This window comes from Hippopotamus amphibius, chromosome 1 (genome assembly GCF_030028045.1).
Source record: "Hippopotamus amphibius kiboko isolate mHipAmp2 chromosome 1, mHipAmp2.hap2, whole genome shotgun sequence".
Taxonomy (NCBI): domain Eukaryota; kingdom Metazoa; phylum Chordata; class Mammalia; order Artiodactyla; family Hippopotamidae; genus Hippopotamus; species Hippopotamus amphibius.
The window spans coordinates 28,092,411-28,117,854 of record NC_080186.1 but is presented as its reverse complement, the minus strand read 5'-3'; the positions used below and the strand labels follow the sequence as shown (position 1 = coordinate 28,117,854).

Here is a 25,444-nt window from a genome sequence, read left to right as displayed (position 1 = left end):
TTAGATTGTTTATTTGGGATTTTTCTTGTTTCTTGAGGTAGGATTGTATTGCTGTGTGTGGGCTTTCTTTAGTTGCGGTGAGTGGGGGCTACTCTTCATTGTGGTTCACGGGCTCCTCATTGCCGTGGCTTCTCTTGTTGCAGAGCACGGGCTCTAGGCACATGGGCTTCAGTAGTTGCAGCACATGGGCTCAATATTTGTGGCTCACGGGCTCTAAAGCGCAGGCTCAGTAGTTGTGGCACACGGGCTTAGTTGCTCTGTGGCATGTGGGATCTTCCTGGAGCAGGGATCAAACCCGTGTCTCCTGCATTGGCAGGCAGATTCTTAACCACTGCGCCACCTAGGAAGCCCCTATTTTTTGTAGATTTTTTGATGATGGCCGTTCTGACTGGTGTGAGGTGATACCTCATTGTAGTTTTGATTTGCATTTCTCTAATAATTAGTTTTGTTGAGCATCTTTTCATGTGCCTCTTGGGCATCTATATATCTTCTTTGGAGAAATGTCTGTTTAGGTCTTCTGCCTATTTTTTGATTGGGTTGTTTGTTTTTTTGATATTGAGCTCCATGAGCAGTTTGTATATTTTGGAGATTAATCCCTTGTCTGTTGCTTCATTTGCACATATTTTCTCCCATTCTGAGGGTTGTCTTTTCATCATGTTCATGGTTTTCTTTGCTGTGTAAAAGCTTTTGTTTAATTAGGTCCTATTTGTTTATTTTTGTTTTTATTTTCATTACTCTAGGAGGTGGGTCAAAAAAGATCTTGTGATTTATGTCAAAGAGTGTTTTTTCTATACTTTCCCCTAAGGGTTTTATAGTATCCGGCCTTACATTTAGGTCTTTAGTCCATTTTGAGTTTATTTTTGTGTATGGCGTTAGGGAGTGTTCTAATTTCATTCTTTTACATGGAGCTGTAGCACATGGGTTCTTAATTTGTCTGCCTTCCTTTCAGTTTGGGATTCATGTGTGTACATGCTTTTACGTAATTGTAGAGTTAGGTTAGTCATGATTAAGACTTTCAGGTTTTTTCACTTAGTCTTCCTATCTGGCCTTATAATATTTAATGGTAATATTTATTGTGTTTTTCATTATTATGTTTTCATTTCTCTGTTTACTGTGTGCTAAGCACCATGATAACATTTTATACATTGTATAGGTAATATCTTTTTTAATATGCATAGCCTTTTCTCAGGAAATGACATCATCCATGGACACACAGTTAATAAGTGGCAGAGCTGAGATTCAACCTGCAATATAACCTCACAATAAAACTTAGAAAATAAAAAGAGTTTTAAAAAATTCCCACCAGCCTAAGACAACCACTGTTAACAATGTTGCTGGTTTAATGCTTTTCTCCACTTTACACCCTTCAAGCATAGGGGTGTCGTTTTACTTACAGTTTTAGCCAATCTGTCCTTCATTGCCACTGTGGAGTGGTGAGTCCATGATAAGATAATGTTTCCTTTCCCTTTTCCCACATTGGTGAGGAACATTTGAATAACAAATCACAGTTGCTACCTTTCCCAGCTGAGAAACAAGAAGAAACAGCCCTTCCTTAAGCAGCCTCCCCCAGGACAGGGCCCTGCATGCAGTCCGGCTGTCACCCTGTGGTGGGCTACTGGCACCTCACACAGAACCTCTTTCCTAAGCAGGGGCGGGGATTGTATTTTTCAGGCAAAAAGGAAAACCTAAGAGGAAAAGCAAGTACAAGATCCTGGATGCCACGGATCAGGAAAGCCGGGAACTGAAGCCAACCTCCCGAGCAGGTAGTGGCCTCAGGAACTGGGAGCCGGGAGCGTCTAGATTGGTGCAGTCTCCCTGAAGAGCCACCACCATCACCAGTCCCTCCTAAAGGTGTTGCTGACAGCTCTTTGTGCTGGAGAAGCTTCTTGTCCCCTCCCTGATGAGGGCCCCGGGTCAGCTTTGCTGTGTGGGGGCAGAAGCTGCTTGCTGGACAAGCTTGGCCTCCAGGGCTCACTCCTCAGCAGTCCTGTCACTGTGCCGAGGGGCTCGGCCTCTTGCTCTCATTTGCCTGCTCGTTCCCTTCAGGGTTCCTGCCTGGGGTTCAGCTTTCCAAGCTGCCCCTGCAGCTGGGCTCAGGGACCTTGGTCTCTTATGCCTAATTAGCCTGTCCTTTCCGGGCAGACAAGGTGAGGCAGTGACGAGATCAAAGCCAGTGTCCGCCAGCTGGCCTCCCTTCCCGCCAGTCTTCCTCTCCCATCTTCTCTCTCCAGCATTTGTAAGGTGGACCGACGGGTGCCATCATTGTCTTGGAGCAGGTGGAGGGCAGCTCCCCTGCCGGCTCCAGGTGCGCTGGGCTCATCTGTCAAAGACCTTCCAGCTGCACAAGCACTAAGACAGCTTTCAGTGCTGGGGCTAGGAGGGCCAGCCGGAAGAGGGCCCTCTTTCCTCGTCTGGACTCGGTCATTGGTGAGGTTCCCATTCGCCATGGATGCCACAGGATGGGCCTCGTCTCCTTGTGGGAGCTGGACTCTGTGCAGAGCTATTCCTAAACACTCTGCCTAAACACAGGAGAACTATTTTTATGCAACGTATTTACTAAACATCTCTCATCCCTAAAGCTTTGTCTTAGGAGAGGCTGTAAGGGAACTAGAGAGGTTTCTGAGACATAGGCTCTGCCCTCAGAATTTCACTGTAGTGAGGGAGAAAAGTCATAGGAGAAGAGAATAAATGTTCACAGGCAGTCGGGCTCAGTCGGCGTCCGGGCAGCGTGGGTAGGGAACGCGGCAGGGTGGTGCCTGGAGGTGGGGGGCTGGTGCACGCAGGCGCGCAGGCCGAGCGCCCCACACAGGAGGCCGAGGGCGACGGCCTGGAGGGGAAAGCACCGCACAGCACGCTGCCCGAGGGAGCCAGCGTTGTGTTTCTGTGGCTCTGGCAAGGTTTCTCCACCCTTGAGGTCCTTCAGTGACTTACTTTTTGTCAGGTAGACGTGGCCGTGGTGAGCTTACGTCTGTGCTTTCCTGAGACCCTCCTCCTTGCTCCTGTCTCTCTTCTCTAGACAAATGTTGTTGGTTCGTATTTCTGTCCAGAAAGCACGTTATCCTCCTTCCCCCAACCTGCCAGTTGAAGCCGTGCTCACCTTTCTCCCACATGTCTGTTTTGGCATTTCTCTCTCTGTATGACATCAGTTATGTTATTGTTTGTCCCCTTATTAGTCAGAGATGTCCTGGAGGGCAGGGCCTGTGTCTTCCTCATCTGTGCGTGTGGATTAACACCACTGTGCGCCGGGCCCTGTGCCAGACACCAGTTATATTACCGTGAGCTAAACAAACAGACGCTGCTCTGGTGTAGCTTATGTCAGGCCGACACTGAACAAACAAATTCACAAATACACAAAATGTGATCATAGAAGGTCTTTGTAAAGAAAAATACTTAAGCTGAGACCCAAGGGACAATGAGAAGGAGAGTAAGGCCCGTGAAGACTCTGGGAGGTAGGATTGCAGGCAGAGCTTGTGAAGCCCAGCTGCTGGAAGGAGCAGAGGGCGTTTGAGGAAGACATGGTGAGCATGGGGTGAGTGGCACAGGGCTGGACAGGAGAGCAGGGGCCTTGCTGTGGGTTCCTGCTGAGAGCAATGGGGAGCCATGGGTAGTTTTTTTAAGGAGGTAAATGGTGCACTTAGATTTACATTTTAAAAAGACAACCGTGGCTGCTGGGTGAAGGAATTGGAGAGGCAAGAGTGGGTGAGAAGAGACTGGGTAGAAGGCCCTTAGTGGAGAGATGATGAGATAGAGGCAGACAGGTTCCAGGTGCGTTCTGGGGGAAGACTTGCCGAGGTTCACAATATGTTTTCGGAGGGGTGTGAGAGAAAAGGAGGAGAAAAGGATGCTCCCCAGGCATCTTCTTTGAGCATCTGTGGATTGGGTGGTTTTATTTCCTGAGATGGGAAAGACTGGAGAAGAAACACTGGAGAAGATCACTTGTTTTAGAAGTTATGAGTGGGATTGAAGAGATGAGGCCAGAAGATTGACTAGGACGAGGTTATGGGGAGTTCTGAACATCAGCCTAAGGAATTAAGCATTTATTCTGATGCTGCTGAGAAGTGACATCTTGAAAGTGCTCGCTTAGGGAAATTAGTCTAGTGGCAACGTTTCATTCATTGAGGAGATTACAAGTGGAGGCCAGCAAGGAGATTTTTGTGACGGTCCAAGGAGGGGATGATGGTGGCCCAAACAAGCAGCTTGGTGCCAGTGGGATGGAGGGACAGGAAAGGTCCAGGCTGACTTCCGACCTGAGAGACCGACAGCCCTGATGACAGAATTAGGACATGCGGTGCAGTTTGGGTAAGAAGATGAATGACGTTAAACTCAGCGGAACAGGACTGGATAGGAATCTTCCATAGGCTGGTGAGGGTCGGCTCCACAAAAGTGGGTCACATCCCTCCAGGGAGAAAAGTCCAGAGCTGAGGGGCGGGGGGGGAGGGGGGGGTGTCGGCCTGTTTGCTGCCACAGAAGAAAAGGATAAGAATTGGTGACGATGGCGGTGACGACACTGGAGAAGTTTCTGGTCACCTAAAGAGCTGGAGTAGATGCTGAGCGATAGATGGCAGAAGTGGAAGTGCAGTTCATTTAGGAAGTATGTAGGTAGTGAGGAAATGAAGGCCCTAAATATTTAAAAGTCCTTTTAGAAGTTGAGCAGCAATAAGTAGAGATTCAGGACGGGGTGGCTGGGCTTCTGGAGCAAGTTTGCAGGCAGAGATGCAGAAGATGGAGGTGATGTTCCAGAGGAAGAAGGAGGGAGTAGGGGATAAAGGACTTACGACACCTCTTCTGAGGCAGGCGGGAGGGAAAAGCTGGGTGACGGCACTAAGAAGTGCTGGGGTGAAGAGCCTGGCTGGGAAGGCAGACTTGTGAAAGGGAGGGAGGGGGAGGGCGGCAGGGGGCCAGCTGCTCCTAGGGAACCAGGGTGAGACTAGATGAAGGTTGGCAGGCCCTTCTCTTGTGGGTGATGTCTAGCTGAGGAGGCGGTGAGAGTACCCTTGGACCTGGAGTGGGTCTGACCAGGCCAGGAGCCCTGGCCCTTGTTCTGGGCTGTGCAGGGGATTGATTAGTGGTGCAGCCCAGAGTCACTAGTAGGATAAGGAGAATGGGATTCAGGACCAAATTGTATAAGGTCTGGAACTGAAGAAGTTCGGCTTGAAGAGGAGTAAATTTCATAGAGCATGACGTGTGTGGAGGGAGCTGAAGTGGACACTGTTTGCTGGGAGCGGGTGAAGCTGGGATGAAGAGTGATGGGAAGTGGAGCAGGTGAGCCTGGGGCCACTGGCACCGAAGGTCAGCAAGCGGAGCCGGAGGGGTGCCTGCCCTCAGGAGGTATGGTTTACATTCAGCAGCTGTGGCTTTTGGTTTGGTTTGGTTTGGTTTGGTTTGGTTTTGCTATTCTGTTGACTTTTTTCCCAAACTTTGTATTTGAAGTGTGTTAGATTGAACCATATAAGATTACTGATATTTGACTTTTGACCTATAAAAATAGCAGTTTTCTGTGATTCAGTCTTAACATGTACAGAAAATCATAAGCACAGCTTGATGGGTTTCATAAGTGAATGTGCCCATGTGATCAGCCCCCCAGACGCACCCCCTTTGTGCTTTTTTCCAGTCACTGCCTCCTCCCAGTTTACCTCTGATGTCTTGGGGTAGTTTATATAAACAGAGTCGTCATGCGTGGGTCCTTTCACTCAGCGTTACACTTAGGACATTCATCTGTGTTGTTAGCTAGAGCAGTAGTTGGTTCGTGCCCATTGCTGTGTAATTTCCTTTGTAGGAATGTATGTATTTGTCAGGTATACTGTTGATGGGCAGCTGAGTCCTTTCCGTTTTTGGCTATGATGGGAAGTGCTGCTGTAAACATTCTTGGCCATGTCCTTTGGTGGACATGTGTCTGGATTTCTGTTAGGTGTGGACCTAGGAGTGGGATTGCTGAGTCAGAGGAGATGTCCGTGTTCAGCATCCATTGATATTACCAGTTTCCTAGCTCGTATGGCGTAGTGGATGGATTCCACTAAGTTCTTCAAGCAGAGCAGGAGCTAAGGGTGGGAGGGCCCCGGGTGAGTGCTGTGTACGCAGAGCCAGAAACACGTCTCCCCCTCAGGCTCCTGTCCTCCGCACCTACGGCCCAGAAGGGCTTTGGGGAAGAAGGGGAGCTTCGAGTGCCTGGGTGCTGGGAGGAGAAAGCCCCCCAAGGGTATTTCATCTCTAGGGGCAAAGCAGAGGTTTTGACAACCTTGACACTCCCCTGGTCTTGGTTCTTATGTTGCCACTGTCCCACACCACATTGGAAAAGCCTGGGAAGCGGGTGTTCTTCTCTGGCCCCACTGCTCTGCCGTGCTGAGAATCAGTGGGAGGTGTGGCTGTCCACAGTCACGTCCAGAACTGTGTCCTGAGATGCACAGGCTGAGTAAGCTTGCCTGAGCCCCAGAGCACACTGCACAGAGAAGCACACGGGCCAGGTCTGTGGGGGTGTGGTTCCCTAGTGACTGATGCAGTCAAGGGTCTAGATACCTCCATCATGCACAGCCTGAAGTCCTGTCTGGCCAGGAAGGGGCAGAATGCCTGAGAATCGCCTCAGGACCCTCTTTTGGTGTTTTTTGGGGATCTGGATGGGACCAGGGGGAGGGAGAGTGATTGTTGGAGGATGAGGGTTCAAGCACAGGTCACCTGACCTTGTTAAGAAAGGAGGTGGGTTAGGTCCTGGGGGCGGGCAGTGCCAGGCCCAGAACGCTGCCACACTGGGTTCTCGACATTGGCACTTGCCACTCTAGTTCTGCTGTCTCAGCCTACGTTTTGCTTGCTCTGGAGTCATATTTGCACCAGCCAGAGGGCATCCGTCTTGCCATTGGATGGGATCTGCCCTAAAGCTAGTACCACACCACATGGTCTGGTCTGGCCTCTGCAGCCTTAAGGACGAGTAGTGAAGGGAGCTACAATGATTTACAGAATCTCAGGCATCTTTTCTGACCTCAGGTGCTTCTCATGGGTCCTTGTTTGTGTGTTCTGACCAGCTGACAGCTTGGGACAGTCCCCGCTTCAACCAGGCTCTGCAGGAGAGGCCTCTCTGGGCCACGTCTGCTCTCCCACTGCTTGTACCCACTCAGCGAAGCCAGAGTGAACATCTGTGTAGAATGAAATTGTGTCCTCTCAGTGTCAGCACCTCTGGCAGGCACTCTGCATCCGTGCTGAGCCAGGATACCGTGAAAAACTCATTCTCTAGAGCCTAAGTTCTTGTTCCTTGTATTTTCCTGCCTCCCACAGAACTCCACCCTGTGCATAAAGGGAGATGATAAAATATTCCACATTTAAAAGAGAAAAGAGAATGTCATTGTGTGGCACTAACCAAAGCTAATAGAGGCTGAAGATAAAGAACTGGAACCCGATCTGCTGGTCTCCAGTCTGCTCTGTGCGGCTTCCCTGATGGACTGTTCCATCTAGCCAGGACGGGGAGGACTCGGGAAGCCTCCTTTTCAGGAGAGGGGACCATGACTGTCCCTGTCCCTCTGCTCCTCTTAAGGCTGGGAGGAGGGCGCAGGGTGTGGCTCGAGGCAGAGGAGGTCCGTGCTTCTGACGCCAGCTTCCCCGACTCCCTTGCAGGCGTCAGACAGAAAGGCCCGGCGCTGCGCGGCAGCCTGATGCACTCGGAGTCGGAGCTGGACAGCGACGACGCCATCTTCACGTGGCCAGACCGGGAGGAGGGCAGACGCCTGCAGGGCCAGAACGGCTCCGTGCCCAACGGGCAGACCCCGCTTAAGGCCAGGAGCCCGCGGGAGGAGATCTTGTAGCCACCTGGTCTGTCTCCTCAGGTTAGGGGTTGGCAGTGCCAGGGTCCAGAGCACTGCCAGGCTGGTTCTCATACCTCCCGTGTCTGAGGGCAGCTGTTCTCCCAGCATCTGCTGGTCACTCCACCCTAATACCCTCAACCAGAGCTGCTGGTACTTGAATCCAGAGACGTTCTCTGGGAACCCCTGAATGAAGCTGTGAACGGAGAGGTTTCCTCTTTAACCCCATCTGGTAGGTCCCCCAAATGTCCTCACCTCAGGGCCTCCCTTTTTGCAACCCCTCCCCTGTTCTGAGGGTGGACGCCGCCAGCTCCTGGCCTCCTCTCCAGCTCCTTGTGGGCGGGGTTGCTGCACAGCGACGCCTGGCTGTGTCCCCCACCCCTGGGTACAGAACCAAGCACTGCCAGCCCCCTGCCTTCAGAAGCCTGCCTGCGGGTATGTTCTCTGTTCTCTTCTTGGGATGGAGGGAGCCTTCTCGCCAGGCCCAGAGGAAGTGGTGCCCCCTCCTCACCACTGATGCCGGGCTGCTAGTGCAGAAACAGTATCTGGCCCAAGATGAGGGGAGGGCCGGCTGTTTCAGGAACGGAGAGGGGCCCCTCTAGCTGCTGGGCTGTTGTGTCCGAGTAGCCAGGCTGGACACAGACTGCCACCCCTCTTCCTTCTGGCCACGCTGGCTGCTTCAGGGATCAGGCCACCCTTCCCTGTGCCAAGAGGAGACAGCCACAGACAGACTGGAATGTTACGGCATGAGAGTGCATGTGTGCGACTGCCCCACGGCAGTCTCCTCTATGTCTGTCTGTTTGACCGAGTGTCTTCTCTCTGTGTCCCTTGCACATGCGTGCGTGTGTTAGAGTGAGTGTGTGTGCCTCAACTCCTCCTAGGGCTCCTGGCTACTCAAGGCAACCTTGACCTGGACAGCTTTTCAGCTTCGTGGAACAGAGATTTCCTGAATCCCTCTGGCCCTGTCACTGGTTCCTCAGCGGTGGTATCTGGGTGTTGAGGGATGGGAGCTTTGGGGGAGTGGCTTTTTAAAAAGAAATGTCCGGTTTGTACTACTGCACTGCAGTCTGTTGTGAGATGATTAAACACGCTATTTAATCGTACACGTGCCTGCAAGGTGTGCTGCTTTGTGCCCCGTTGCTGACCTGTGCCCGGGTCCAGCCACCGGTGCACCCGTGACACAGTGGCCTCCGGCAGGGACGTCGTGGGCCTGGCCTCAGTGCACGTGGGCGGTGGTGCTGGGATTCTACCTCAGTGGCTCCCTGGCTGCTGATGGAGGAATCAGCGCCCTGGCCGCTGCTGGCCAGCTGCTCCTTGTGGCTTTTAGGGAGGGGAGTTTTCTGTCCTTCCTTCAACCTTTTGTGAACACAAAATTGATACATACACACACACCTGCACCCCTCCCACCCCTCCCCCACCCCATGGACAGAGGGTACAAAGTGTCCCCACGCCCAGGCTGGCCTGCTGGCGCCCTGCTCTTCTCTTTCGGGTTCCAAAGCAGTAAGGCTTGGCCCCTTGGCCCCCTGGCCCCAGAACACCATGTAGTGTTGGAGGAACAGCTTGCTGAGCGTGTGGGGCAGAAGGAGGGGTGCTGTGCCGTCTTGGACTCCCAGGAAAGGGGAGAGAAGGACCATGGAACTCATTCTCTCCCCAAGGCCCTGTGCACAAAAATCAGCTGAGGGTGGGTGGTATTGGTTCTGTTTTTACAGAAGCAGAAACGAGGCATGTAAGAAGTAACTCGGTCCACACATTGTGACTGACAGAATTAGAACTTAGGCCCAGCGGAGCCTGTGCTTGGTCAGGATCAAAGTCACCTTTTAAAAATGAGTCGCTAGGCCCCACCTCTGCGTTTCTGATTGAGTAGGACTGGGGCGAAACATGAGAATTTTTCTTTCTAATAAGTTCCCAGAGATGCTCTTGTGCTGGCCTGGGGACCACACCTTGAGAACCACTGGTCTAGATGTGCACACTCAGTGTGTCATGAACAGGGGGCAGCAGCTGACCCGTCCTGAGCGCGGGGGGAGGAAGCTCAGAGGAGTGGGAGCTCGAACCTGCCCCAGGGGCGCTGTGGGCCAGGGGTGCGCGGGCTAGGCTGCACAGGAGCAGCTGGTGGGCAGGTGATCAGACTTGGTGAGGCTGGTGTATTGGAAGAGCTTTGAAGGATTCATGAAGGAGCTACAGGACTTGATAACTTACTGGCTTTGTAGGTTTTTCCTGTTTTCTTTGGGCCTCATTCCTACATCTTGTTTATCTCAGCCACAGCTCATTGAAGGATATGTTTTTATCTCAGTTTCAGAGATGAATAATTTTTCATCCCCTAGTCGTCCCACCAAAAAAGGTCCAAAACCCAGAAACCAGTGCTGCTCTCCTGGTTTGGGGGTCTTGTATTGAGAAGACTGCCATGTCCCTATTCTTGCCTGACTCATGAAAGAGGCAGAAATCCTTGGGCCTGCTTAGGGAGAGGCAGGCTGCTTCCTCAGCACCCTGTCACCCCAAAGGAACCCTTCTGAAATAACACTGAATTTCAGGAGCCTGGGAGCCCCTGCCTTGACCAAACTTAGTTAAACACTCCTCCACCTTCAAAGGCTTCCATCTTGCATTTTCTAGAAGGGACAGAAGGAAGGCCAATAGAGGGCATCCTCGTTTTTCTTGAAGCCCACAGGTACTGTGTGTGGAGAGGAAACAGTCACCAGGAAGCAACACTCAAAAGAAAACCCCTCGGGCTGGAAGGCTGCAGCACTGGCCTCCCTTCTGAGGGAGAAAATGTGGGGGAGACCGACACTTGTTCTTCCAGCTTCTCTTTGGCCCATCTGATCAGTGAAAGGAGCCAGAACAAGTGGTCACACGCACTGGGAGTTGCTCTCTGAAAACAAACAGGTATGGAAAGCAGGTGCGTACAGTCAGGAGCCATGAGCCCCTGGGAAGGAGGGTTTGAGGAACATGGATCAGGCCCTTGACCCCTTTGTGGAATTTGTTTTGAGGTTTAAGGGTCCCTGTTTAGTCTCTGGTCAGACCCGGGCCACCACTGTAACCCCTTCCTCCTACGTAACTGCGCAGTTTGTGGGTGGAGCTGGTGGCGGCTGCTTGGTATCCAGGCTCTCTGGTACCCGCGCTGGGCTGGCCACTCTCGCACCTCCCACCATGGCCTGGACAGGGTGTGCGCCTGTGTGTCAAGTGCCACCAAACAGGTAAAGCTCCCACCCCGGGGGGCTCTTTGAGTGCTCGGGTTTGACTTTGGAGGGTACTGGATCAGGCTTTTTTGGTCACAAAGAACAAAACTGAAGTTACCTTTCACGGGAGGGCAGCCTTCTATCCAGTTCTCAATGCAGATACAAAACTCTGGCTGACACTCTAGGTCCCCCCCCCCCCCCCCCACTTCTAACTAAACACGTTCCTGTGTATTGACATCAGTGGTTCTCACACTGGCTGCACATTAGAATTACCTGGGCAACTTTTAAAACATACTGATGCCTGGACCCCACACCCCATAGGTTACTGTGATTTAACTGATCTTTTGTTAATTCTTCGGATAATTTGTGCATCTGTACCATACCCTTGACAAGGGGGAAACAGCCCTATAGCAGCTCAGCTGCAAAACATTTGCAAACCAAGTTGACTTTGGAGACAAATAGGGAAAGTACCCAGACACCCAGTTCCTCTTAATCACCTCAGGGAGAAGCCCTTAAAGCTGGGTGTGGCGGAGATCAACTGTTTGCCAAACCAGAGCCCTTTTCCGGGACACACAACTCACTCCATCTCCAGCCTTCTGCACAGTATGGGTGGAAGAGAGGCGTTCCATCTTCAGCCCTGACCCATTAGAGCCTTCTGTGTGACCCTGCCCACCCAACTCCTCCATCTGCTGGCCAGGTGCAGAGGAGCACTTGGGAGACCCTGAGGCCACGGTAGAGACACACAAGGGATCCTGGTTCCTAAATCACCATCTAGAAGAGAGCTGCTCTACCAGAATGGCCATTGTATTGTGATCAGAGAAATGAACTTTATTAGCCAATGCATTTTTTAAAAAGTAGGGGACTCCCCAGTAGTCCAGTGGTTAAGACTCTGTGCTCCCAATGCAGGGGGCATGGGTTCAATCCCTGGTCAGGGAACCAAGATCCCGCATGCCATGCAGCACAGCCACACAAAAAAAGTAATGGCTGGTGTTAAGATTGTGGGCCCAGGCTCCCCTCTGTGACAGGCCTCCCTGGACTCGAGTAAGCTAGCAGGGTTGACAGAGATACCTCAGCCCAGGGCTCTGTGACAGCCATGTGGGCTGCATGAGGGGCAGCTGGAGAACTAAGGCATGCTACAGTCTTGGCCATACAGTTCTAGGTCACATGCTTTCATTTTATTTTTTATTTTTTGTCTGAAGAGCAGACAGTAATAATTCAGATCCTCCCTTAGGATAAGGGCAACATGTTTAGGGATCCAGAGTCGAGCTATGATTACCTGTAGTGTGTGGTTTGGGAATTTGAGGGCTTGGAGAGGCGTAGTCAGCAGCAATCTGAAACTTAAACAACTAGATCTACGTGTGTGGGAACTTCCAACCTGAGTATTGACAAGGAGGTACGTCAACCGTTGTTACATCTTGTAGCCCAGAAAGCTGAACAGATTTTCAAACACCCATTTCTGTGATCCCCAAAAAAACGCTTAAAGGAAGAGCCAGGACAGATCCAGTGCAAAAAGTGTTTAATTCAAACTCTGCTGTAAATGACTACACTACAGCATTTTAGTATTCACCTGGAAATATGGCTACATGGAGGAAAGTCATTATCTTTGTAATCTGCAGCTAACCACACACACCCTGAATCTCTGAAGGAGTCCAGTGTCCTTAAGAAAATGTCAGTATACACTTGCAGTCAGACCTGGGCTGCCAGTTTGAACTGTAGAGCCCAAAATGGAATCAAATCATGGGAATACCTGAGTCACATGATTTTTCTTGGTATTTATGAGTTGGCTAAATAAATTAAAGCATTAAAGCAGATAAAGTGCCATCCCATTAGAGCAGCTGAAGCTTTTCTCCAGGTAGTGCCCTCCAGCCTTCAAGTAGATCCTAGCAGCCTAGAACCTCTCGCCCTCTAAAACCTGGGGCTCCATCTGGGGCTACAGTGGCTCACGTGCCTCTTACACTTGGTACAGCACTCAACCCCGTCTCCTACTTGCTTACTAGTTCATGAAGCTGTGGAGCCATCTTAAATTTTATTACACTTTTCTGATTCTGATTCTGTTACATGGAGACAAAACACAAGTCTCAAATACCTGTGCCTCAGACAAAGAGGGTTCCTGTCATCCTGCCCATAATCCACACGTGTTCATCAGTGATTAATGCCAACAACAGGCAGCTATGGAGAAACCACAAACATCACTCTATCTCTACCTTAGCTCAAAAATCCCAAGCTATCTTGACCAAATGCATGAAGCGCTTTTAAGCATGGTACTCTTTGGAACTATTAAATACCATATTCTTATTTGGAAGTGCAGTGTCAACTTTAGCATTCCAGAAGTGTCTGTGTCATCTTACTCACTGTCATCTCTCTCTAGTTCCCAGCACAGTGGCTGGTATGCACTTGAAAGTGTGCCTATGATGAATATAGAGCCTAGCACAGACTGACCAAGCCAGGGATGTGGAAGAGGTGGCTTCTCAAAGAAAATGCCAGCTGAAGAGGGGAAAAGGATCTAGTCACTGCTGAGCTGACACTCCAAGGGAACCTGGCATAGGAAGTTCCCAGGTAGTATTACTTGGGGGGAAGAATAAAAAGATGGAATTAAAATACTGAACAAAGAAAGACATTTAAGATGGGGGTAGGGTGGTAACTGAAATGAAAGTAATCTAAGGTCCTTTCATAGAAGGACAGTAAAAATACTGATTAACTTTAGAGTTTGTCAGGTTTCATGTTATAAATACTGAGAAAGCCACTAAAAATTCAGAACTAGAATATGTAACATCTATAAACCACAAGAGGAAGGAAAATAATTAAAATACTTCAGTCGCCAAACAGAAAGCAGGAATAGAGGTAAAACAGCAGCATTAAAAATCTGGTAATAGGCAGAAGTTGTCAGACTGGGTATTAAAACAACACCACTACCACCTCCAAACAGAAGTTAACAGATTGGGTATAACTATAAAACTATATTCACAAGAGACACCTAAAATATAGCATACAAAGACTGAAAATAAAAGGACAGAAAAGATATACTGGGGGCTTTGGCTCCTATTAAGACAATGAAGTAGCAAGGCTACTGGCTCCCTTCCCCAAAAATTAATCCTAGGAAAACAGTCCACCTTAGGAAACAGAATAAGTCTGAGGAAACACCACCACTAACTAAACCAACAAGAAATCTCCCCAAATCCTGTAAGAATCCCTAGGACACTGAAGGTCATCAGAAATTGAAAGAGAAGGTAGGACATCAGTGAGATGTCTACTCTTGCTGAACATGAGACAAACAGCCAAGTCAGAGGGACACTGCCGAGGCAGCCCAAAAGCTCTGCTGGGGTGAAAAGAGGGGTAGGCTAGCCAGCTGCTCTCAGGATTAAAACCTTTCCCTCCTCCAAAGCCGCAGGACTGGTAGATGACAATTAGGAATTGATGCTTCTTCCTAAGGCTCTGAAAGTAAATCTTTGAGCAGTTGCTGGTGGAGTGGTTAACTGTGAGGTACAAGAGGTCATTACCTTCTCCTTCTTAATTGGAAAGGACAGAATAGAGCACGGCCTTGCCCTTTCACCATTAAATACTAGCAGACAGAAGAGCTAGGTGCACTGAAGGGACATGAGCTCACAGGCCAAAATAACCAGAGTACAACCCCTGGCCCCCAAAACAGCAAATTAGACATATACTCTCTACCCAAGAACTGAAAATAAAGCAAAATAAATATACAGGGAAATATTAGCAATATGAAGCAGGAATAAGAACCAAGTGAAAATATTAAGTATGAAAAACATAATGAATGGGATAGAGGGACAGATACAGGTCAAAACCAATTAGCTGGAGCATCACCTCAAGGGCCTTTATCAAAAGGAAGCAGGAAAGAGAAGAGATGGACACACACACAGACACACACACACACACACAGACACACACACACCAGTCCGGCAGCAGAGTAGAAGTGCCAACATCTAAATGGGAGTCCGAAAAGACAAGAGAAAAAAAGTAAGGAGGAAATGTTTGAAGAAATAATGAAAATAGGTTGATCAGAATTAAAGATGAAGGAACTCATGGATGATTAAGGAAAATGTACAGCCCGAAACACCACAGTAAGAGATTTAAGACCATCTAAGAAAATGAAAAATTCTGAAAGCTCCCAGAGAGAAAGAGCAGATGAATTACAAAGGAGCAAGAATCAAATTGACATCAGGTTATCTTAACAGTATCCTCAGAGGAAAGAAGACAAAGGAATCACGTTTCCAAAATGCTGAAGGAAAAAGTATTTTGAACTCAAAATTTATATCAAACACATTTAAACATGAAAGTAGAATAAAAAATATTCTCAGGGATACAAGCCTTCAGAATTTTTTCACAATAGATCCACTTAAAATATACTTGGAAGAAGTGGTTAAATATGAAAAATAAATTTACACGTGGGAAAACATATAGGAAGTAAGGGTGAACAAATACTTTGGCAAAGTTTGTCCTCAACAATGGTTTAAGATTTTTCAACTTCATGATGGTGTGAAAGTGATACAGACTCAGTAGGAACCATCTATCAAATTTTGAATTTTCATCTTTTCCTGGCCTAGCAATATGTGGAAGGGTACCTTCTTGTGGTGCTGGGCAGTGGCAGCAGCCACAGCTCCCAGTCAGCCACGTGATCACAAGGGTAAACAACCGATACAACTATTTGTATCCACACAGATACAGAATAGTTTTCCACTTTCAGTACAATATTCAATAAATTACATGAGATATTCAACACTATTATAGAACAGGCTTTGTATAAGCTGGTATTGCCCAATTAATGTTAATGCAGGCTAATTTAAGTGTTCTGTACACCTTTTAGATAGGCTAGGCTAAGCATAGGCTAGGTGTGTTAAATGCATTTTTGACTTACAATATTTTCAATTTATGATGGGTTTATTGGGACATAACACCATCATAAGTTGAGGAAGATCTGTAGTCTGAAACAGCCAGAAGGAAAAGGGAGTAAGTAGAGAGGAGAGGAGAGAAGAGGAAGGGGGAAAAGAAGAGAGGAAGGGGAAGGAAAGAAAAACAATGAAGTATATTAACAACCTAAGGCCAAAATTCTAAACACACAAACATGCAGTGGGTGACTGCAACAGTCAGGAGACTGATAACATTGTGCAAATGCATTAACTACTGAGAAAATAAATATATATATTTAGGATAATGGAAGACAGAATTTCTCACTGTTTAAGAAAGGATTTATGGGGACTTCCCTGGTGGCCCAGTGGTGAAGAACCCGCCTGCCAATGCAGGGGACATGGGTTCAATATCTGGTCTGGGAGGATCCCACATGCCATGCAGTAACTAAGCCTGTGCACAACTACTGAGCCCAAGTGCCGCAACTACTGAAGCCTGTATGCCTAGAGCCCATGCTCTGCAACAAGAGAAGCCACTGAAAAGAGAGGCCTGTGCACTGCAACGAAGAGTAGCCCCTGCTCATCACAACTAGAGAAAGCCCGCGTGCAGCAATGAAGACCCAATGCAGCCAAATAATTTTAAAAAAAGAAAGGATTTATGAATGTGGGAAGGGAGATAGATGATAGATAGATGATAGATAGATAGATGATAGTTGTATATAGTTATATAAACGTGTATGTATTTGCTTGTGGATTGATTCTATCCACTGATAGGGCATAGGAACAATTTTGTCTTAGCAGCAATAAGCATACCAAGTGTTCAGGCATTAGGGCTTCATGGCTGAGTCTAAGACTGGGGCAGGGAAAATACAAAATAATGCTGGATCATGTGGTTTTGAGTAACTAAATGCTGAGAAAATAATGGGGACATGTCAGAAGGACAAACCAGCCAGAAGGGGCTTCCACTGATTAAATCTAGGACAATTTAAGTATCAAAATAAATAATGAGAGTATCAAATTACAACCTAATGAATAAAATAGGAATCCATGGCTCTATACTGATACACATAAATGAGTAAAAAAGTTAAAACACCCAATATGAATTCTTTTTTAAAAAATCAACAATTTAGGGCAAAGAAAGATGATGGAAAAAATAAAAGGAAAAAAAATGAGAGGAAAAATAGTAATAAAATCAGAGATGGAAAAGAGAAGACTGACAAAAGCAAATGATGGTTCTTTAAAAAGATTTTTAAGATAGATAAGACTGATCAAAAAGCAACAAATAACATATAAAGGAATCCCCATAAAGTTTTTCAGTTGATTTTTCAGCAGAAACTGCAGGCTAGAAGGGAATGGTATGATATATTTAAAGTGATGAAAGGGAAAAACCTACAACCAAGAATACTCTACCCAGCCAGGCTCTCATTCAGATTTGATGGACAAATCAAAAGCTTTATAGACAAGCAAAAGCTAAGAGAATTCGGCACCCAAACCACCTTTACAACAAACGCTAAAGGAACTTCTCCAGGTAGGAAAGAAACCAGCAACTTAAGACAACCTTGTATATATACAGACTGCTATATCAAAACCTCATGGGAGAGTAGCACAGACATATATATACTACCAACTGTAAAACAGATAGTCAGTGGGAAGTTGTTGTATAACAAAGGGAGTCCAACTCGAGGATGGAAGATGCCTTAGAGGACTGGGGCGGGGAGGGTGGGGGGGACTGGAGGGGTGGGGAGTCAAGGAAGGGAGGGAATATGGGGATATGTGTATAAAAACAGATGATTGAACTTGGTGTACCCCCCAAAAAATAATAAATTAAAAAAAAAAAAACCTCATGGGAGCAGCAAACCAAAAAACTACAATAGATGCACACACACAAAAGAAAAAGTAAGCCAAACACAACACCAAAGATAGTCATTCAAATCACAAGAGAAAAGAGGAAGGCAAGAAAAAAGACCTACAAAAAGAAATCCAAAACAATTAAGAAAATGTCAATAGGAACACACATACTGATACTTATCTTAAATGTAAATGGATTAAATGCTCCAATCAAAAGACACCGACTGGCTGAATGGATACAGAAACAAGACCCGTATATATGCTGTCTATAAGAGACCCACTTCAGATCTAGAGACACATACAGACTAAAAGTGAGGGAATGGAAAAAGGTATTCCATGCAAACGGAAACCAAAAGAAAGCTGGAGTAGCAATACTCATATCAGACAAAATAAAGACTGTTACAAGAGACAAGGAAGGACACAACATAATAATCAAGGGATCAATTCAAGAAGAAGATGATATAACAATTGTAAATATATATATGCATCCAACAAAGGAGCACCTCAATACATAAGCCAAATGCTCACAGAAGAAGAGAAAAGGAGAAACTGACAGTAACACAATAATAATGGATGACTTTAACACACCACTTATACCAATTGACATATCCAGACAGAAAATCAATAAGGAAACACAGGACTTAAGTGACACATTAGACCTGATGGATTTAATTAACATTTATAGAACATTCCATCTGAAAGCACAGAATACAATTTCTTCTCAACTGCACATTGGAACATTCTCCAGGATACATCACATGGTGGGCAACAAATCAAGCCTTGGTAAATTGAAGAAAATTGAAATCATATCAGGCATCTTTTCTGACCACAATGCTATGAGATCAGAAATAAATTACAGGAAAAAAAAACTGTAAGAAGCACAAACACACGCAGACTAAACAATATGTTACTAAACAACCAATGGATCACTGAAGAAATCAGAGGAAATAAAAAAATACCTAGAGACAAATGACAATGAAAACATGATCAAAACATTGTGGGGGGGACTTCCCTGGTGGTCCAGTAGCTAAGACTCTGTGCTCCCAATGCAGTGGGCCTGGGTTCAATCCCTGGTCAGGGAACTAGATCCCACATACCACACCTAAGTTCCTGCATGCCACAACTAAAAGATCCTGCATGCCACAACTAAAAGATCCTGCATGCCACAACTAAAAGATCCTGCATGCCACAACTAAAAGATCCTGCAGGCTGCAACTAAGACCTGGTGCAGCTAAATAAATTAATAAATAAATAAATATTAAAACAAACCTATGGGACACAGCAAAAGCAGTTCTAAGAGGTATGCTTATAGCAATACAATCTTATTTCAGGAAACAAGAAAAATCTCAAACCACCTAACCTTATACCTAAAGAACAAGAGAAAAGAACAAAAACCCTCCCAAAGTTAGTAGAAGGAAAGAAATAATAAAGATCAGAGCAGAAGTAAATGAAATAGAGACAAAGAAAACAACAGAAAAGATCACTGAAACTAAAAGCTTGTTCTTTAAAAAGATAAAATTGATAAACTTTTAGCCAGACTTATCAAGAAAAGGAGAGGGCTCAAATCAATAAAATCAAAGATGAAAAAAGTTACAATAGACGCCACAGAAATATAAAGAATGATAAAAGACTACTCCAAGCAACTATATGCCAATAAAATGGACAACCTAGAAGAAATGTACAAATTCTTGGAAAGGTACAATCTTCCAAGACGGAACCAGGAAGAAACAGAAGCTAGGAACAAATCCATAACAAGTACTGAAATTGAAACTGTGATTAAAAAAACTTTCAACAAACAAAAGTCCAGGACCAGATGGCTTAACAGGCAAATTCTATCAAACATTTAGAGAAGAGTTAACACCTATCCACCTGAAACTCTTCCAAAAATTGCTGAGGAAGCAACAGTCCCAAGCTCATTCTGTGAGGCCACCATCACCCTGATACCAAAACCAGACAGATACCACAAAAAAGAAAGTTACAGGCCAATATAACTGATGAACATAAATGCAAAAATCCTTAACAAAATACTAGTTAACTGAATCCAGCAACACATTAAAAGATCATATATCGGTGATCAAGTGGGATTTATCCCAGGGAGGTAAGGGTTCTTCAATACATGAAAATCAATCACTGTTATAAACTACATTAGCAAACTGAAGAATAAAAACCATATGGTCATCTCAATAGATGCAGAAAAAGCATTTGACAAAATTCAACACCCATTTAGGATAAAAACTCTCTAGAAAGTGGGCATAGAGGGAACCTACCTCAACATATTAAGGGCAATATACAGTGAACCCACAGCAAACATCATTCTCAATGGTGAAAAACTGAAAGCATCTCCTCTAAGATCAGGAACAAGACAAGAATGTCCAGTCTCACCACTCTTATTCAACATAGTTTTGGAAGTTCCAGACATGGCAATCAGAGAAGAGGAAGAAATAAAAGAAATCCAAATTGGAAAAGTAAAACTGTCACTGTTTGCAGATGACATGGTACTATACATAGAAAATCCTAAAGATGCTACTAGAAAACTACTAGAGCTCATCAATGAATTTGGTAAAGTTGGAGGATACAAAATTAATGCACAGAAATCTCTTACATTCCTATACACTAACAACGAAAGATCAGAAAGAGAAATTAAGGAAACAATCCCATGTACCATCGCATCAAAAAGAATAAAATACCTAGGAATAAACCTACCTCAGGAGGCAAAAGACCCGTACTCAGAAAACTGTAAGATACTGATGAAACAAATCAAAGATGACACAAACAAATGGAGAGATACACCATGTTCTTGGATTGGAAGAATCAATATTATCAAAATAATAATACCCAAAGCAATCTACAGATTCAGTACAATCCCTTTCAAATTACCAATGGCAATTTTCACAGAATTAGAACAAAAAATTTTACTACTTGTATGGAAACAGAAAAGACCCCGAATAGCCAAAGCAATTTTGAGAAAGAAAAACGAAGCAGGAGGAATCAGGATCCCTGACTTCACACTATACTATAAAGCCACAGTAATCAAAACAGTATGCTACTGGCACAAAAACAGAAATATAGATCAGTGGAACAGGATAGAAAGTGCAGAGATAAACCCACACACCTATAGTCAACTAATCTATGACAAAGGAGGCAAGAATATACAATGAGAAAAGACAGTCTCTTCAAAAAGTGGTGCTGGGAAAAATGGACAGCTACATGTAAAAGAATGAAATTGGGACACTACCTAACACCATACACAAAAACAAACTCAAAATGGATTAAAGACGTAAATGTAAGGCTGGACACTAAAAAAGTCTTAGAGGAAAACATAGGTAGAACACTCTCTGACAGAAATCAAAGATCTTTTTTGGTCCACCTCCTAGAGTAATGAAAATAAAAACAAAAAATAAACAAATGTGACCTAATTAAACTTAAAAGCTTTTGCACAGCAAAGGAAACCATAAACAAGACAAGAAGACAACCCATAGAATGGGAGAAAATATTTGCAAACAAAGTGACTGACAAGGGATTAACTCCAAAGTATACAAACAGCTCATGCAGCTCAATAACAAAAAAACAAACAGCCCAATCAAAAAATAAGCAGAGGATCTAAATAGACATTTCTCCAAAGAAGACATACAGATGGTTAAAAAGCACATGAAAAGATACTCAACATGACTAATTATTAGAGAAATGCAAATCGAAACTACAATGAGGTATCACCTGACACTGGTCAGAATGGCCATCATCAAAAAAAATCTGCAAATAAGTGCTGGAGAGGGTGTGAAGAAAAGGGAACCCTTCTACATTGTTGGTGGAACTGTAGATTGGCACAGCCACTATGGAGAAAAGTATGGAGTTTCCTTAAAAAACTAAAAATAGAGGTACTATATGATCCAGCAATCCCACTCCTGGGCATATACCTGGAGAAAACCATAATTCGAAAAGATACAGGGATCCCAATTTTCACTGCAGCACTATTTACAACAGCCAAGACATAAATAAAAACCAACTAAAGGTCCATTGACAGATGAATGGATAAAGAAGATGTGGTACGTACATACAATGGAATATTACTCAGCCATAAAAAAGAATAAATTAATGCCATCTGCAGCAACATGGATGGACCTAGAGATTGTCATACTGAATGAAGTAAGTCAAGAGAAAGACAAATGCCGTATGATATCGCTTATATGTGGAATCTAAAAAATGGTACAAATGAACTTATTTACAAAACAGAAACAGAGTCACAGATGTAGAACACATTCTTATGGTTACCAGGAGGGGAAGGGGGAGGGAGGGATAAACTGGAAGATTGGGATTCACATATACACAGTACTGTATATAAAATAGATAACTTGTAAGACCTATTGTATAGCACAGGGAACAATACTTTATAACGACCCATATGAGAAAAGAATCTAAAAAAGAGTGGAGAGATATATATATATATGCACACACACACAGATATATATATAAACATATACATGTTTAACTGATTCACTTTGCTATGCAGCAGAAACTAACACAACACTAAATCAACTATACAATAAAAATTTTAAAATAAAGAATGAAAAAAGGAAGAAAGAAAAAAAGAAAAAAACCAGACTGATCAGGAAAAAAAAAGCGAAAACAGAGTAACAAAAAATGTAGAATGGAAGAAGCAATTATGAACCATATGCTAATAAACCTGAACATACAGATGAAACTGAGAAAATGATAAACAACAAATCTAGGAACTATTTATCATTCTTTGTTCAGTTTTCTTTACAATTCAGCAGTTTTTTTATATTCTAGGTATAAATCCTTTGGTGGTTTTACACATTACAAGTATCTTCTCTGAGCCTGTCATCTGTTTGTCATCCTTTATTGACAGATATGATTACTAAATACTTTACAGCTTGCACTGCTACTGTGAATAGTATCTTTTCCTTTTAATTACAGTATCTAATTGGCTATTGCTCTTGTGGAAAAATGCTTGAAGTTTTTATAAACTTACTTTATAGCAGCCTTAAAACTTATTTTTAATGGTATGTTGTTTCTCTTGGCTTTTTTATTTTTATTTCTGGCCACTTAGCCTGGCTTGTGGGATCTCAGTTCCCTGACCAGGGACTGAACCCAGGCCCACAGCAGTGAAAGCACAGATTCCTAACTACTGGACTGCCACGGAATTCCCTCTCGCCGTTTTTATATAGATGTTGCTGAACAGCAGTCCCCAACCTTTTTGGCACCAGGAGCTGGTTTTGGTTTTCCATGGACGGTGGAGGGGTGGGGGGAGTGATGGTCCAGGCAGTAATGTGACCAATGGAGAGCAACAGATGAAGCTTTGCTCGCTCACCTGCCATTCACCTCCTGCTGTGCAGCCCAGTTCCTAACAGGTTGCAGACCCCTACTGGTCTACGGCTCCGGTCCGCAGCTTGGGGGTTGGGGACCCCTGTTCCTGAACATCTAAAAATAATGACTTAAATATAACGAGTTTTATTTCTCACTTGCTAATAATGATAAGCTCTTTTTCTTTCCTTATATTCTGGATCAGAACTTCCAGTTCTATATTAAGCAGTAGCATGATACTGGGCATAGTAGGTCTATCAGTTAGGATACTGGTTTGGCTACTTTAGTAGAGCCCAAATAACAACGGCTTCAGTAATATGGAAGGTTTCTTTCTTTTTTATGTGAAGGTCTGAGCTAGTAGGCAGTTCAGGAGATAAGTGGCTGCCCTGTGAGGTTAATGTGCTTAAAATACATTGCCCTTTCCCACACAGACAAAACTGGTTTGCCATGACCACTGACTACATTCACATTCTGGTGCATGGGAAAGGGCAAATTAGAGGAGGTGGGCAGACTCTTTCCTTTTTAAGTATGTGGCCTGGATGTTACTTACTTCTGCTTCCATCCCAATGGTCAAAATCAAGTCACTTGTTTACACCTAGTTGCAAGAGAGCCTGGAAAATACAGTCTTTTACCAGGAAGCTACTGCTTAGCCAAAATGTGGGGGGACAAAGGGTTTTGTAATGAGGAAGAAGTATGAAGATGTATACTGTACAGCTGTCTTCTCCTACGTGATGGTATATAACCATTGCCAAGTAAAAGAAATTTCACAGATTACAAGTTTCTCCAATTAAAAAAAAAAGATAAACTGTATCACATGCCCTTTTGTATCCATTGACATACCATGTATTACTTCTTACCTTTTTCAATGTAGTGAAGTATATCAATGGATTTTTGTAAGGTTGATTATGACTCATATGCATATAAGCATGAGTGAGGAACTTATGATTTAGTATATATAGTATTTAGTTATTCTAAATATTTGATTCAAATATAGAGAAATGATGATGTCAGGTATTATGTTTTACAGAATCTGAAGGAAATTCAGGCTGCAGTGGGGAAATTAGCATTTATTTAATATCTTACTATATGCCTAGAATTTGCATATGTAAAAAACAGTTGACATGTGAAAACCTACCATGTGCCAGGCACAAGTTATAAAAGAGTTACTATTATTACTTTATGAGAAAACTGAGGCACAGAGAGGTTAGATAACTCACCTAATGCTATGCAACCAGTAAGAAGACAGACTAGGCTCCAAAGCTTCTGATCTTCCCACTCTGTAACAATGCCTCTCAATTATTTGTTTTTCAATGATGGTAATAAAGTATGATGATGATAGATAAGAGGAATTGGGGGTATTATTGCTTAATTCTTTCCTAGAATTTCAACTCAGAACCACAGGGAACTTTTCTACTTGCATGGAAAATTAAATTTTGAATCTAACAGAAAAACTGGGATTCATTTACATACTTAAAACTTTTTGGAAAACTCCTACTTTACAAAATTAGGAATGCCACAGGGCAGGTAGATAGAAACAATCTATGCAGAGTTTGAAGGTATATTTGCACAATACCAAGATAGCTCTAGAGTCTAAGGAAAATGCCACTTAGTCTCACATTCCCAAATTAAATATGTATTTATACTTAAGAATGGATATATTCTTTATTCTAATTTCATGATTTCAAAATGATTCAAGTTGAACTAGGCAAGCTTTGTAAATCTCAAAAAAAAAAAAAAAAGTCTACCTGAAATGAAATATATACATGATACTTGATACTTCTAGCTATTAGGGCTTTGAATATAGTTAATAGATTAAAAATCAGAACAAGTCTTTGATGGGAAAAAAAAATTGAAAAGATTTTGCAATGAAACTATGTTTTCTGGACTAAGTAAAAACCAAATAATTTATTTTCTGAAAACTGCCCTCTTTCTTTGTATATAGCATCTGTTGGGTCATACCAATAGGGTCAAACAGAAAAAAATATTTAAAATTCTTCTAAGACATAAAGAAAAGGAATAATTCACCCATCAATACAAATATACTATTTTATTCTAAGGGAATATTTCTGTGGTTTCTGCAAGGTGAAAACCCAAACCATTTAAAAAACAGAAAAGAACAGAATGGATAATTTAATGTTTCTCCTGTTTGATATTTTTTCTCCCCTGGGGGGAAAAAACCATAATTTTATATAATTTTAATAAAATTTAAAAGATCAAATAACCAGACACACATATCAACAGCTATGCTTATGAGGAATGACCAATAATTAATATTTTCTTTTACGAATTAATTCAGGATCTGGACGACTCTGTGGACTAACATGCAATTGACATCCTGATACAGTCATTTACTGGGATATTGGCTGTTCTCAATTAAAAGATACAGAATTTTTTTTCTCTCTAGTGTTTTATAATAGTTTATCTACTATGCTATATATTTGTCTCTCTACAGAAGGGG

General features: G+C 44.1%; 1 protein-coding gene across 10 annotated transcripts in view; it reads left to right on the top strand.

Moving 5' to 3' along the window:
• KIAA0319L (KIAA0319 like) overlaps positions 1 to 8,875 on the top strand; it is a 129,168-nt gene extending 120,293 nt beyond the window's left edge. For 8 of the 10 annotated variants that reach the window (XM_057704903.1, XM_057704847.1, XM_057704854.1 and 5 more), the window contains 2 exons: positions 1,672 to 1,763; positions 7,600 to 8,875. In XM_057704903.1, coding sequence (XP_057560886.1) covers positions 1,672 to 1,763; positions 7,600 to 7,787 — 280 coding nt within the window. In that variant the 3' untranslated portion in view covers positions 7,788 to 8,875. Of the gene's footprint in view, positions 1 to 1,671; positions 1,764 to 7,599 lie in introns of those variants that run through there. The other 2 variants (XM_057704892.1, XR_009048706.1) reach the window with 2 other exon arrangements.
• Positions 8,876 to 25,444: the final 16,569 nt, after the last annotated feature.